Source organism: Aythya ferina (genome assembly GCF_964211825.1).
Source record: "Aythya ferina genome assembly, chromosome: 1".
Taxonomy (NCBI): domain Eukaryota; kingdom Metazoa; phylum Chordata; class Aves; order Anseriformes; family Anatidae; genus Aythya; species Aythya ferina.
In genome coordinates, this window is record NC_140296.1 from 190,494,288 (window position 1) to 190,510,820 (window position 16,533).

General features: G+C 35.6%; 1 protein-coding gene across 1 annotated transcript in view; it reads right to left on the minus strand.

The window, feature by feature from the left end:
• Positions 1 to 7,050: 7,050 nt before the first annotated feature.
• Positions 7,051 to 16,533, minus strand: part of TBC1D22A (TBC1 domain family member 22A) — a 168,310-nt gene continuing 158,827 nt past the window's right edge. The window contains 1 exon segment of the mRNA XM_084505571.1: positions 7,051 to 10,382. Within this exon segment, the coding sequence (XP_084361697.1) occupies positions 10,254 to 10,382 (129 nt within the window). The 3' untranslated portion in view covers positions 7,051 to 10,253.

Here is a 16,533-nt window from a genome sequence, read left to right on the forward strand (position 1 = left end):
GCTGGGAGTGCGGCTTCTGTCTCATTGCAACCGTAGTATAGATGCGCCCTCCCGTGTACCAGCTCCGAAGTGTTTTTGCAGCCGTAGCACTCAGAGATCTTACACACACCTCTCCAGAAATCTGGAGATCTGTTTTTCAAACAACGTCTTTTCAAACAGCAGCTCTGCCAAAGCTCTTTTTCAATCACACAGAAGTTATTGATATGTTTTTTGTTTGTTTGTTTGTTTGTTTGTTTTTTTAATATGGAAGAAACATCGATGCTTAGATTTGCAAAATGTATAGCAACAAAAATAGTGGTGGTGGCTTCCCCCACCCGGCTTTTCTGCTTATGCAGTGAACCCAAGTCAGAAGAAACAAATTAGTACACGAGGAGCTTTTGCTATTTTCACAGATGGTCTGATAAAATTTCATACGGCTACCTTGCACAAAAGAAGTAAATTCCTGTCAGACAGAGCAGGGTAAAGAAAGACATATTTCAAAGTAACAGTCACTTTGCATAAGCTTCTCTGAAGAAGTGTAGCACCAGATGTACATATATAATTTCAGGGAACCACTAGAATTTCACTAGCACCACTGAGAAATCTTATATAATATATATATATATATATATATATTTTTTTTTTTTTTTACTCCAACACTGTCATCCCTGCATGAATTCACTGTGGAACATTGAATCAAAATGTTGACCATCACTACCTGTGTCCAACAGTATAAATTACTGTGTTTTTCATGTGTTTCTTCCTGAAACATCAGAGCATGTCAGCGAAGTGTAAGGTGCCAGCACTACAGGTCTATACTAGAGGAGTCTCTGACCAAGAGGGGGTTTTTTGTTAACAAGAAAAACTCATGGAAATAATTTTAGTTCAAAAGGCAGGAGAGTTATGCCAGTCATATTTTCCCATGGAAATGGCATAGATTGGGACAGGGAGATGTTTCTATTGCCCAGATGACTGGTCCTTCTCAGCTCCTGGCACATTTATTTCCCAGAGCAAAAGGGGTTAGGGGGCTGCCAGGTGTCTCTGTGTCTTCATTTCTTCATGGTCCCTGCAACCAACCTGAAGAGATCAGCTGAATAATGTTGGTCACAAGCTTAAAATTGAGTACTGAGAATAATGCCCTTGGGTGACAACATAGCTGCCTCCTTCTTCTTTTTTTTTTTTTTTATTATTATTATTATTATTATTATTTCTTCTTTTTATACTGGATACTTTTTGTGATACAAATGATGCTAGTACCTTTACTGGGGTTAGAGATATATTGGATTGCTTTTGTTTCAATAGATTATCCGGTCAGATTCATTGATGTCTTTTTATTTATTTATTTTCTGGTTTCTTCAAAAAAGAGTTGTATTTGTGTCTTTAGCTGGTTTTCAGGCTATTTCTCTTCATCTCCTATTGTAGGTTGAGAAATTCCAGATGTATTTTGTTTCCATTGATCTATTTTGCCTTGTCACCAAAAACTGCAATCTTCTTTCTCTGCTGCATTTATTCCATCAGTAGTCTTAACTGGCAGTTTCTTTAACAGTCCTTGTTCATGGAAGAGATTTTCATAGCTTTGAGCTACTTCATTTCTCTGAAGAGGAAATTAATTTGCACTTTAAACATAAGCAACACTTAGTCTCCATTCAGAAACTGGCAGCTCTTATGCTGTGGGCTGCCTCAGATCTATCAGTATTTTTTATTTTAGCCCAATTTGTTTCCTTCCTTTAATAAAAAAGAATCTTGGTACTGGAACCTGATTTCAGATCTTGAAATTACACTTCCTTTCACTTGGGCCATCCAAGAAAGAAACCTACCAATTACTTCTGAAGTTAAAATCACTTGCTTTTCAATACGCTGATGCTGCATCACTTCCTCATGTGGCAGCACCACTCAGCGTGTCTTAAAAGCAAGAAAAATAAATAAATAAATAGATGAGCTTATAAAGAAGACTCTATAAAGGTGGAGGTTGAAGTTTGTGCTATTGCTAAACACTCAAATATATTTACTGAATACAATAAAAACTTACTACATAATATGAAAGTCTAGCAAGACACTTTACAGTTCCATCACATAATGTCCAAAATTTGACGACAGTTCCAATATTATATAGAAATGTTTCCCAGGGGACCTTTTGGAGTGAGCTTAAAACATAGCTGGTAGTATTTATTAGTCACAAAAAGGTTGTCCATGATACATATTCTTATACAACACAGGCCTCAGGATCCCAAAACAAGGCTGTCTGAAAACAAACATTATTTTAATTTATTTTAGCTATATCAATCGTTTCTGTATTAATCCAAATCAGGTAGGTGCCTTGGATGAGGTCCGTAGTACATCATCAGTTACAGCAGCTATTCCCTCTGAACCACCATTTTCCTCCAACCGTTTTTGGTATCCCCAAAGTTTGGATGAAAACTGGTGTTAGCCTGCCTGTCAGAAAGGATCTACGTGAAGAGCTTAGAGTTTAATAAAGTGAAAACAATAATTTAGACTGAAAAGATACATCTTCAAAATATTGCCGCTCCATAAATTGATGCCGTTTCCCCTAAATCTCCTTGATAATTTGAAATTGAGAGCAACATTGCAGTCTTAGAGAAACTGTCTATATCCAATCTAGTTAGCAAAAGAGGATTACACAGAGACTTGGCATTTCTGCAGTCTTATTTTCATCCATAAAGATGAATGCAAGGTTTAAAAAGGCTTTGAGAACCAGTCTAACCACTGATATGCAAACCCTGTATGTCACCTACTATTCTATACAAGTACTTTTTAGATAGCTGTTGAACTCATGCTAAACCTAAGCAGCAACCTCCAATTTTACAATTGCTATTGCTTTTGCTTGATATCTGTACTCTTCAACAAACGGTCTAGAATTCCAACAATAAAGTTATCTTTCTCCTGCAGATTAATAATGTTATTGGTGGGTTGCTCTTTCTTTTTTTCTTTTTTTCTTTTTTTCTTTTTTTCTTTTTTTCTTTTTTTCTTTTTTTCTTTTTTTCTTTTTTTCTTTTTTTCTTTTTTTCTTTTTATAAAACACATCCAGTCAGGAAACCATTAGGTTGTTTTGTTGCTGGCATGGTGATAGTGTTTCTGTCTTCCAGAGAAATACACAGGTATATGAAGTGAACACAGTTTCATGCTAATTTGTGGCTTGGGAATCTGGTCAGCTAAGCAGGACATCCTTTGGAAATTTCTCAGCTCAACTCCCTGCCAAATAACTGTGTTCCAGCTCACGTTTCCCTCTGCCATTTGGGAATGTCTTCCAGGACACCCAGAGATGCACAGCCATGCCTGTGAGATAGGAGCTTTATCTTCCCCAGTGCCTGGCAAACAGATTATACAGTTTGGATGCTACTTAAATATGGAAGAGTAAACCCTACCATTACTATTACTTTTGGTTAGACAGAATGGGAAATTGTGTCCTATAAATTTTTCTTGGCAGCTTATAATATTTATTTACATAACAAGTGGTAGAAGATCCCAGCGCAAAGATCCCATTTGAAAATGAAGTAATTTGTCAACATTTCTTTTTTCACTCATTTCAATTTGCATGCAAGGATACTAAGTTTTATCTCTGGCTGTGCTACAGGGCTATAGTTTATTCACAGCAGGAAAGATAGCAAATATAAACAGCAAGCTAATGGACTGAACCGCTATCTAGCTGCAGCTAAAGCATAGCTAAGTAAGATTGGTGTTACAGTACAGTAGCTGCAACAAACAAATCAATATGTGTCCTTCAGATTATAGCTTATTTGGTTCATGTGTATTATAAAATTTGAACTTCAAGTATGCATTTTGAAAATGCATTTGACAGAATTTATGTCCAAGGTACATATGGAAATGTTGTTTCAAATTAATTGAAGTTTATTTAATTGAGTCCAAACTGTGAAAATGACAATGCTGACAGCTCAATAAGGGTTCATCTCCCAGAATCCTACAATGCTAGAGGGGAGATAGAGAAATTTTTAAGGTGCCGTTCACTTGGCGTAATTCAGAGGTCTACTTAGGGGCATGGGGAATGGCACCTGGAAGGAGCTATTTCCCTCTATTGACTGCAAAAGAAGAGCATGACAAGCTCAGAAGTAGAGGCCTACATTTCTGACATATTTACAACTGGAAAGATAATAACTTGAAACAGCGTGGCAAAGTGATTATTTAACCTAACTTGTCTTTGTTGGGCCAACCAACTGGCTGGCCCTTACCTTCAAAACATTTGTGTAAGGTTTCTCAAGCAGCCTCCATACTCAGAAAGTAATGGCTGCGTCATGGGAACACGAAGCTGTCTGCTGCCCTGTATTCTGATGACAGCAATACAGAGAAATGCATTCCTTCTTCAAACTTAGAGGAAAATTTTCACAGGTTTAGTAATGACAAAATATCTGGGAAAAAATGAACAAGAAAGCTGTTTTCTTTTCTGAGATGCCAACTTCTTTTATCCCTGCATGTGAAAGCCAAATGATTTATTTGCATGTGATCATATATTCTGTAAGAGTGCAGCAAATCCTCAACAATGTCTTCAGATAAATTTTTACATGACCAGACAGGATGTATAGTATTACATTTTTTTTTCCTACAGATATGTAACTTATTATTAACTGGAGTATAAAAGTGCTTCTACAAGAACTGCTTTGAGCTGGAGTTATTGACTATTTTGTAGTCCAAAAGCAATGAAAAATCACCAAGTCTGTTCGATTGCCTTAGTTGTTAAAATGACATTTTATGAGTGAGATAGCCAGCTAACTATTGATAAGCCTGGGCATCTTGTTACCTCACATGAGCTGTCATGACAGCTACATATTTTGTATTATTTACACTGCTAAAACAGTGAACAGATGAAATGGGATGGTAGCAGGCACTGGTCACTTGAAATCTCTGTTCTGTCTTCGGGAAAATGAAAATACATGAAAATGAAAATCCTGAATTTCAAAAAGCTCTGTATCAGGATCCTGAGTTGGCACATGAAGCTGTCCAAGTACTTCAAGAAGTACATTGTCTCCATCCTTTCTGTAAATCAGAAGTTAAAGGGAATAAAACTCTTCTATTGCTCTGAAATTCATCATGGTTCTCCTCCCATGAGGAGGATCTCTGAGTATACCTAGGGAAATGATGGTGGATTAGAAATATCTAGAATTAGAGAAGTAGGCTTCAAAATCCAGATCTTATGGAAATGAAATGTCAGTTGTGAAGGAAAATCAGGAACTGGAAAATCACATTAAATATGCACACCAAATCTTGGATCAAATCAATTACCTGGCTAATAACAAAGGCAGATCAACAATCATCACAGCAGATGTGTGGTAGAAATTTTGGTACTTTCTAACTCATGTTTCTAGGTAGTTCTGTATTAGGAACAAAATGACCTTCTGTATTGTAGTTCAGACTTTTCAGCTTGTGCTTGGAGCATAAGTTCCTGAAGGTCTCCATACATGGTGGCAAGAAATTCAGACATTCATTTTCTACATCAAGGAAGTTTGTTCACAAGCATAAATCTGGAAGTCCAGTTCAAACCACTATGCCTTCCTGACAGTGCATGTTAATTCCCGTTCGGAAGCCTACAGGAAATTCTTCTGGCCGTAGAAGTCTGAGTTTCTGAGCACTTGTCTCTGAGATGCTTTCCACAGTATTAGAGCTCTCTCAGCCTCTTAATTCTGGTACATCTCTTGACTCATAGTGAAGTATATACAGAAGACTTGGAAGTGTTAACAAGTTCTTTGATGTAGCGCCGTAGCAATTTAATTATTTACTCCAGTGCTGCCTCAGCTATCCTGAACTTGAGAAATCAGATTGGATGCAAGATTTTAGCTGTTACTTACATAACCAGAAATGATGTGGAATTAAATTGCTCAGGAAATTTGCACTCTCTCCATCATGTGGTGATTTGAAGCACTTGAGCTGAAGTTATTTCCCGTGGCACGGTATCCTCCATGAGTGACTGCTGGGGTGGGAGCTTTCCTACCTTGTCTCTGCGTTTCCCATCTCCAAAGAATTTAAGGCACTGTAAAGCACTTACCCCCCTGATACCCCACACCCCTCATCCTGTTCCCAAGAAGGAAGTGACCTGAAGTATGGATCAGATTTTTGGCAAGTCCTTACTCTTGCAATTCACTTTTAATGCCTGCCCAGAACATTAGATATTCAGAGCTGCTGTTGTACAAGAAAACGAACAGATAGCTTTAAGCTATGTCTCCCAGCGCATTTCTTGTGAGACCTCAGGACCTTTATTCTGTCTTTCTTGATCTCTTCTGCTTTTGAAAAAGTCATTTGAAAAATCTTCCCTTGTTGATTTTCTGTGGGATCTTCAGAAGATTATAGCGGATGGAGAAATACAAATGTCAATGTGAGAAAACAGTATGACTACAATTTATCAGTACTTGGGCACATAACAGAAAGGTTGCCCACTGAATCCCTTTGTTTCTCTTTTTCCTTAAATGCTATATTTTTAAGCTGAGAAGTTATTAACTTTGCCTTCCATATAACCAGCCCTGTATATTTTCTCACCTGATGCGTGCTGATTATTGGAAGTTTCACACTACCTTCCTTGATGTAAGGGATTTGAGCTCCCCATATGAACAGGGCATCTTTCCTTGTTAATCTACTCAGATCATCATTAAGTTTCCAAATTTTATTGCTCGTTTTGCTACCTCTTACTGTTTCTCAGCACTGAACTGAAGCTTCCTCTCTTTCCTTGTCAACAACCAGAGACATAAAGAATTCTCTACATCCTTTCTTTGCTTCCCCCAATTTAATTTCACTGCTCCATCAAATTTATCTTAATTCACTTTTTGCAGAAAATGCTCAGTACCTTGTGTTATACGGTATATGCAGAGACAGACCTCTGGAAGTTGTCTGCCTCATTAACTTCCAAAATCTATAAGACACAAGGGCAGATAGTTGCAGAAACATACCTAGGAACAGAGCTTTTTCAACTGCACTTGCTCTTGTGATATAGGGTTATGGGACCATAAAAAAAAAAAAAAAAAAAAAAAAAAGTGAACACACCAAAAACACACTTTGATGTATTATGCAATGTACTTGATGAAAACAATAAAAAAAGCTTTCCACTCTATATAGCACTTCATAAATATGCATTTATTTCCTCATCTTTCATCAGTTTTACAGTTTTAACCAGTGCCTCAGTGTTAATAATTGTCAGAAGCATATAATGGAACTTCAGACAGTTTTATTCTATAGTCCTGAAGTTAAAAACAAATTAATGGGCCTTTCCACATGGAACTGAGCCAAAAAAAAAAAAAAAAAAGCAACAGATTTCTTATACCGTATTAGTTACATAAGATTTCAAACTAACATTTCTATCCTATCGCATGTATTGTATTTACATATTGGAGTAATTTGTTTACTATTTACATATTTCAAATACTGTAGTCATAAATCTGTTTATATTGTACATTCCTGCTTAAATTCTTATTACAGAAATTCTTTAGCACACATTTTAGACACTACAGTTTTAATATTTCACATCAGTTTTAGGAAATTACTGCCTGGTTTCACTAATGATGTGTCAAGATGCCTCCTTCATAAGAAAATACATATTACAAAGGAATTTAATAATATTTGGAATCTTTTGAATTTTGAAAAGAATAAGTTCATGGGATGTAATAATCAGGAAGTTATTTCCTTTTCTATGTAATATTATGTTTGGAATGACATTTTACCTGAGATGTACAATCGTTAAATGTAAGGTTGTTGTTTGCTTTTGTTTTGGCTTGGTTTTAATAAAATGAAATATTTTATGTATATTTATGTAAAGTATTCATGTAATGTAATAAAAATTTTGAAATTTTACATAAATGTTTGCCTTCTTTTTACTGAAAACTATTCCTGTCTGTATAGATATATAAATGTTATTTATATATCATTATATATATATATATTATATATATATATATATATATTATATATGATATATAAATGTTATTTATATATCTATACCTCGTTTTCCAGAAAATTCTGTCTCTATATAAATAATCATTGTTACTATATTAGGAAACTTCCCACTATCCTTAAAAAGCAATGTGCTCAAGTACAATATTCAACTTCTGACACAGACACAAGAGTAAATGTGACCTCTGATGGTAATACTTTCTTCCAAGGGAAGTAAGAGGTACCTGTTGAATTTGGAAGACATGGCAGACAACTTATGTGGACCCGATGAAGGAAATTCTATATATCCAGTCCCAAAAATGTTATGCAGAAGCATCTGACACAGCAGACAACTTTGGGTCAGCTTTCCATGTTACATGTAACTACCTAAATAACATCTTAATTAAAAAATAATAATTATTATTATAGAAATCCATTACAACATTGTACATTTAATGCTGTGTGTCTTCTCTCAAGTTACAATAATATGCACTTCTATTAACAAATTACTGTAAATACTAAGTCTAAAGCAAATGTTCATAAAGTTCAGGTTTCTTTTATTCTGTTATTGGTAGATATTCTGTTAGGCACAATATGACATTCTTTGTAAACATAAAGAGAGATCATGATACATTAGAACATGAACTTATAGAAAATAATATACAGATATTTATGAAACACAGAACCACTATACACTCTAGGCACAAATGCAGCAACCTAGGAGGCTTGAACGTGAAGACATCAAAACTGAGAACCCCAGCTGATGTCAGTGGAACAGAAATGCATCCTAGTCAGAAAACCCTCCTGCTTCTGAATTAATTTGTTTCTCTCTCTTCCACCACTTATTTCATATAATTATAAAATACAGATCTCATAATGACATTGGTAAAAATGTATTTTCTTCTATTTACCCTGAAACACCTAATTACGTATTATAAAGTTTGTGTCATGAACTAATATGTCTAGAAAGCTTTCCTCAAAACGTATATTTACATATTTTTAAGAACTTTAAAACAATCTTGCAATAACAAGTCATAAGAGAAAACCTCTTGAAAATCTTTTACTTTCCAAAATTAAAAGTGCACTACACTTTTTGTGTGACATCATGCGACTCTAGAACCGAACTGGTGAATTACTATTCTGAGTTTCCAGTATATTGCTTATTGCACCTCTCACCCTTAATAACCGTACGTGTGGGGCAGGCACAAATTAACATAGGTTTATTTACATTTAATAGAGCAACATCAGAATTATTATCTGAAAAAAAATATTGAAAATAAATAGTGCACTTAAATTATGTAAGTTTTAAGAAATTATTCAGAATCCCATACTTATAAGAAGAAACATTGATTTCATTCTATAAAGTCAGAGAGGATTTTTATTCTGCTAATGATGCAGAAGTATCTGAGTGTATAGCTACTGTTATTGGGAACTATCTTCTCCCTTCCTCTGAATAGTAAGAAAAAAGGTCTTAAACTATTTAACAAATAAGCTTTGGACAGATATATTAATTTTCCTTTTCTAACATGCTAGAAATGGAGAATAAGGCAACAAATGAGAAACAAAAGATATCTTGCTTTGTAAACCACGCTTCTTAATGTGATTCTTAAAAGTGAACTTTCATGATGAAAAATTGAAAGGCTTGAAAGAAAGGCTTTATTTTAACAAGACCACATCTTCCATTTCATTCAATATTTTAAAAACACTCCAAAATAATATAAAGTGGGATGTATTTTAGTGCTACAGATGAGTCTTAGGTGTTAAGTCAGTTCTTTGTGGGCTAAAAATCATCTACAACACCCTACAATAATGAATTGTGTTTAGAAAATACCACCAATTTCCACTGCAAACTTACTTTCTTATATTATTGTATTCTAACCTCATTCCATGGAAAAAATAAAATATGGTGTGAGAACATCAGCATCTTCTGAGTTATAACCAGACCTCAAAACACAGGTCTTGCTATCTCAGATGGTCTTTATGACAGTGAAGAGTTATTTTTTTTTTATCTAAAGCAAGTAATTCAAACTGGCTGATAGTCATGTCAATGAAGTAGTCACAAAATCATTCCTTAAAGAAGTTTTAAAACTCAGGTACATACAACAATTACTCAAATCAATTGCGGAAGGGGAAGAAAGACAATTATGTGATAGACGTTTGAATTCATTTTTCATGCTGAGCGAAAAAGTTCACTTTTAAGTTCATTCATTACTCAATATCCTTCTTTGTCCATTTCTTTGGTATTCTCTTCTCATTTTGCAAGTTCTAACAGAATTTTAATGGTCATCTTCATTCAAACAAAAGAGCAATGAGCTGAAATCACAACCAAAACAACAGATGCCATAATACTGCAGAACACATTGGTCTTAATAATTTCTGGCTCTTTATATTCATTTCTTGTAATGATTGGGAGCATCTGCAAATGCAAATTTGAGTCTGTAGGCTTCTGCTAGGAGTACACTGATTTCTTCATTTCCCCAGTGTACTGTGGGCAAATTCTGTAAAAATATCAGCAATTCCTAGTTGAAGAGAGAGAGAGAAAAAAATAATTAATATATATATTCAAATATCAGTGTAATAGCAATGTAGTATAGAATGATAACTTATAAGCAATCATATAAGTCAGTACCCCATACAAACCTGAGATCCCCTTAGGTTAAGTGATTTTCTTGTAACTTGTTAAAGTTACAAGTTATATCTGAATTATAGCTATTTTTTAGTATTTATAAAAATAAAAAAAATAAGGGGAATGAACTCACTTGTTTTGTACACACTAACAGCTTTATTATGCATAACAGCTAATTATGTATATGTTTGCACAAATACATTTGTTAAGGTTTATTTTAAAGAGGAGGAATGAGTAAACAGGAATGCAATTAAGAACACAACCCTTATCCTGCTATACATCAGAACCCTGCAACATCATATATAAGCACACAGTCAAATCCTTTTCATAGGGGTCTTATTTTCCTTGTCTTGCTCCCGTTTCTCCCTCCTATGTGACTGCTTTCAGGAAGTGTGGCTGCAGAGCCCTTACCATGAGATTTCAGGCAATAGTGAGTAATATAAATGAACACAACACTTTTTCTTTTATTTTTTTTGCAAGGCAACTATTTTAGCTTCACCTATTGCATGGCCTTGATAGATGGGTTCTTGTAAGATAAAACAAGAAAGAAAAGAAGTTGAGCAGTGCTGTATATTTAATTACGAATAATAAGTAGCAATAAAACAGAGTTAGCATGGGAATGTTTGTACTACACTTGAGAGCGCACATATTTTTAAATAAAGTATTATACGATTGCCAAAAGCACACTTAAAAAAAAATCTGTCTACTTTTCTGACAGTTATGCTGATAACCGTAATTAATAAATTTGCAGTGAAGAGTAAGAAGGTTGCATATAGAGATGACAAATGCCTACCTCCAGGAAAGGTTGTTTTTTGTTTTAATTTACCAAAGTAACTTTCAATGAGCTCAAAGACACAGTAGATAGTTACACGAATTTTGTGAAATTAGCTGTTTTCGTGTTTGCAGTGCAAAGACTTTTCCTGGTCATACTGCTGCTACAAATGCAGTACCACCCAGAGGATGGTCGGGCACTGGGACAAGCTCCCCAGGGCAGCGGACACAGCACTGAGCCTGACGAAGTTCAAGAAGCGTTTGGACAATGCTCTCAGATACATAGTCTGATTTTGGGGTGGTCCTTTGGGGACCCAGAAGTTGGACTCGATCCTTGTGGATCCCTTCCGATTCAGGATATTCTATGACTATGAAATGATTCATGCTTCTTGAGTAGTGTTTAGATATTCCTTTGGGCTACTGTGCAAATAAATTTAGGCCTAACCAATCCTTCATCCAATGGACCTTTCCAGGACCACTTAGAATCATAGAATTGTTAGAGTTGGAAAAGCCCTCCAAGATATCTGCTCCAGCCATACCCCTACCACTGATGTCACCCACTAAACCATGTCCCTAAGCACCACGTCCAACCTTTCTTTGAACACCCCCAGGGACGGTGACTCCACCACCTCCCTGGGCAACCCGTCCCAGTGCCTGACTGCTCTTTCTGAGCAGAAATGGCTCCTCACCTAATCGGATGTTGCAAACAGCACCTGCCTGTATAGAAGGTACTATTAAACTATTCAACAGCTAATTAACTAAAGCTACTGTTTCAGCACTGAAATTAGAATTTTACCTTGTTAACACATTTGATCAGTTATTTCTGTGGCAATTGTGCATGCTTTTCAAACCGGAAAATGTTGCTACAGATTTGTGAAAGACTGATATAGCTTGTAGATAATGAATTCTGCTTATATATTCAGTTTTGAACATAAGGTGATCATACCGGATATGCGTATCAAAAAATTATTACAGTACTATCATTTAATTTCTTAAAACCTTCTACATAGCAGCCTTTTTTGCAAACAGCTGACTGTCTGGTATTTGGAAATAAAAAAGACAAAGGAAATACAGTAACAGTCATCCATATTTATTTTGTTACATTTACCTGCCCAAAGCACTGAAGGTACATTATCCAACAAAACAAACCCCATCTTCAAAAATAAATACAGTTTTAGAGGTTTGTTGACCTACAGAGAACCAGACAGAATCAATGAATTTTCTTCAAGGACATGTAGCAAAATAGCAGGAGAAATAAGGTGTTCCAAGCTTAAGACTGGAAATCTTCACTTTAAACTCTTTGCTGATACATCTTTAATATCCCTACTATATGAAGTTTAGCATGCAGCTGAAATATAAAGCAGCACTATTGATGAAGAAACAGTTTAATACTTATACGATCAATTGCAAACATTCAAAATTTTCATCGTAATCAAATACATTAAAAAATGGCAGAGTAATCCATTGACTGTCCAAGTTCATTTCCTTTTGGGTGGGCATTTTTCCTTGTTACCAGGGGAAAAGGATCAGTCCTTAAATACTCAAAGTCTAAGACTGACACTAACCAGTGAATATGCTTTATAGATTGAAATAAAGTAAGCGTATAACATCAAGAAACACTACTTGAGCGATTTACTGAAGATAAGGCTGATATTCCTGTGACTATTACTTGAAAGAGCTTCAAAATTATCTGAGATTGAAATAAATTTTACAACTTGTTGAAAAAGTAGAACCTGTAAAAAAAATTTCATACAGAAAAAAAATATTTGCTTTTTAGTCATACTACATTTATTGCTGTCCAAATCTGTAGCATTGTTAAAAAAATAAAAAATAAAACTAAACAAAATCCACCCAAATGTCCTAGGATACGAAGTGTACAAACATAGACTAATCAATATTTATTTACAAGAACACATCATAACAAGTTAATCTAAAGCTGCTCAATTTAAAAATTTACACTTGCAAAAGAGCAAAGATGACTATGTAAGTAATGACCCAAGAGTATCCACTCATTAATTATTATTCCTAGTTTTACTCCAACAGCTAAAGTAGGAAAGACTAGAGTTCTTTAAATAAGGCATCCATGCTAACTGCTTCAATTTGCTTTCCCATTCATAATCAAAATTAAAATATATGAGACACTCTCTGAAATATGATGAATCATGAACTTGGTTTAATATTTAAAATAAAAACTCCCTGGTGACAAACAGCTTGATATATTTCAGAACTAGAAAACTAAGTCAAAAAAGCAGCATTTGTAATATATCCTTGCAATAATTTATTTTCTGCTTAATTTAAATGATATTGTAATGTCGCTTGGCCAGGGAATCTGTCAAATACTTCCTGATTTCACTGAAATTATTCACCAAATAGGAAGGCTGAAAAAGTATCTTGATATTCCTTACACATGTAATTAAATTGTTGCAAATCACAGTCTGAACAGACCTGGTTGGCTGCATTTTTTCATAAAAAGTGTCTAATAAGTGCATATGTGCAAACAGAATGATCACCACTGCCAGTTTTTAACTTTTATGTGAACAATTCCACTCTTCTCCCCGCACACTTGTTTCCATTGATCTTCTACATCCCATTATGCAGCAAAAATTAGCTGTTAAGGGGGCAATGCTTTACTACAAGCACTGGGGACCAAAACCATGATGAACTACCACTACGAACTAAAAGAATCTATCAGAAGAATGATGGGCTTAATACTCCATTTCACAGCTTAAAATGAAATACTTCAAAAGCAAATCACTTAACTGCGGCTTTTAATGCCTTTAAATAACAATAGTTTTCATCCTTTTCAAAGCACTTAAGATAATCTAAATTGTTAGATTTACTTACGTACACTGTAGAATGAAGTTGGCTTTCAAACAATTATAACCTCCAGCCTTCCCCAACTATTCCTTTAATACCTTTCATAGTACTGAATGCTGAAAAGATTTTAAAGTACTTTAAATACTTATTTTTAACTACCCAAGTCTTGTCATAACCCTGTGGGTTACACTGCTAGTAAACGGCCCTGTGACACGTCATGCACAGAACAACCAATACTGCATAAGGCTTTCACTTGCATGACTTACATGTATTTGCTCTCCAGCAGTGTTTAGGGGATTATTCTTAAACTAACCTAACCTTTATAATGCTGACAGAACTCTGACAATGAGCTGTCAGGACAACCATCTCCCATGAATGACATAGGTAAACTGGCAATCCCAAGAGCCAAAGCCATAAACCACATAGCTGACTATGAATTGGAGCTTGTACCAACTTGTACCAACTTGGGTCAGATGTGCAAAGGGCCCAGATGGAGAACGGCAGCAGTGGTTATCGATGGGTAACACAATCTCCATCACTTTATCAGATGTAACATTCATGAAAAAGAGCCACAACAGTTCTTTGAAAATATCAGCTTTTACTACCTTTTAGCAATGTCACAATTACTTTTGTGACAACGATGCCACCTAGTCTTTGCACGGGGCTTTAGAAATGTAAAGCATTTTTGCAAAATACATCAGGTTGTTCAGTTCCCTCAGATAAAACTAAGGATGGCATAAACTATCTTGCCCAAGGGCAGCCAGCAGATCATCAGCAGAGCTGGGGTTTCCAAAATCTCAGTCCAATGTTTGTTTATATTTTGGCTGCATCTACAACAGACATAGTCTAAATTACACTCTTTACATTTGGCAAACAGAGCATTCCAGTTTCATTGGACTCTTACTGCGCTGAACAGCCATACTCATCTCTTGAACTAAGGCCTAGCCGCATGAACTGGCCTGCCAGCACAACTCCGGCTCAATCGACGTGCTGCATTTCCCTGCTCATGACACACTGGGGAGAGGCCCTTCCAACCTCCCTTCCTCCTTGCCATTCAGGCAGCGGTGGGTCTCTTCCTTACTGAGGAAAGCTCTCAGGTATTTGAGGTATTCACAACCAGCAGCTAACTCCTGATCTAGGGAGAAACTGTTAAATTTAAACAAACAAACAAACAACAACAAAAAAAAATATCTTTAAGATTTAGAGAAAAAAATAAGAGTATTTTCAAAGTGTTGAAAACCTTAACATTTCAGGGAATGAAATGGCAGTCTGACTCCTTTCTTGCCTCAGTTTGGACACAGCAGGACCAAGCCTCTTCGGGGAATTCAGAAGTCTCCATGCACAGGAGCAACATCTGTGGTGAAGATGTACCACCCATGGCTGGGGAGGTTCAAGGGTCTGTATAGGTTTGCTCCTCTCTGCCCACCAACTAAAAGAAAAAGTACTGCTCTAGCTCTGAATCTAGCCTTGCTTTCAGTAGCGGATTGCATGACAGACCTCCCACAGTCCCTTCAACACTGAAGTTTTCTGGTGTTTTATTTTTTAAAGGACATGGACTTAATTAGAAAAGCAAACCAAAATGATGATAAAAGAACTGCTAAGTACACTTAATACACAAATAGAAGAATATTCAGTCTTGGGATATAATACAATACACAATTAGGAAAGAAACATAGGCAGAGAAATTGTGCTCAATGTAATCAGTGGAAATACCACAAAAAGAGGAAACTGGTAACTTATTTTTTTTTCTTTATATGGATTTTATTGCACAGAGTGCAGCCAACATGTATTTCATTGTATTTTATTCTTTTCCTTCTGCCTGTGAATGCATCCTAGTGTTTTTCAGTCTTTTGAACATCAATTGTTTGTAGCTGATTTTTGTTCCATTCTCCAAAGAGGAACTGCGTGGTAACCTCCCACATACCAACCTTCTTCGCTATTATCAGTAAGATTTCTCTGCTGTTTTCTCTCCAAGGAAAGGAAAAATTAACTCTTTAAGACAATGTATAAATATTTCAAATAATTTCACAATAACAAAATACACTCTGTCTTGTTGTCCTTTAAGGACATTCCCTGGATTTGGAAGATGCAATTTATTTACACAAGAGTCCACAGTGTCCATTTTTGCTTTAGTCTATTTTCATCAAGAGTTATAAGTGCTTCTTTGCCTCAGAGCTGTGTTTTGTTGGTTTTTTTTTTTTTTTCGTTTTTTTTTTTTTTTTCCAATTTCTAAATCTTCTCTTACTATCTAATCCTCATCTTCAAAGCACAAGGCTTACCGTATGAAGTAAACAACACCTTGGTTGTCCAAGGCTGGCTGCAGAGATCCTAGCTCAGTGAAGGCAATAGCAGCTAGTACGTGACATGACAGGAGAGAATGACAACTGCAACCCTAATCTACTTTTACTTCTGCTTCAGTGTGCTGAACTCACTGATGGGTCCCTACTAGGAGCTGA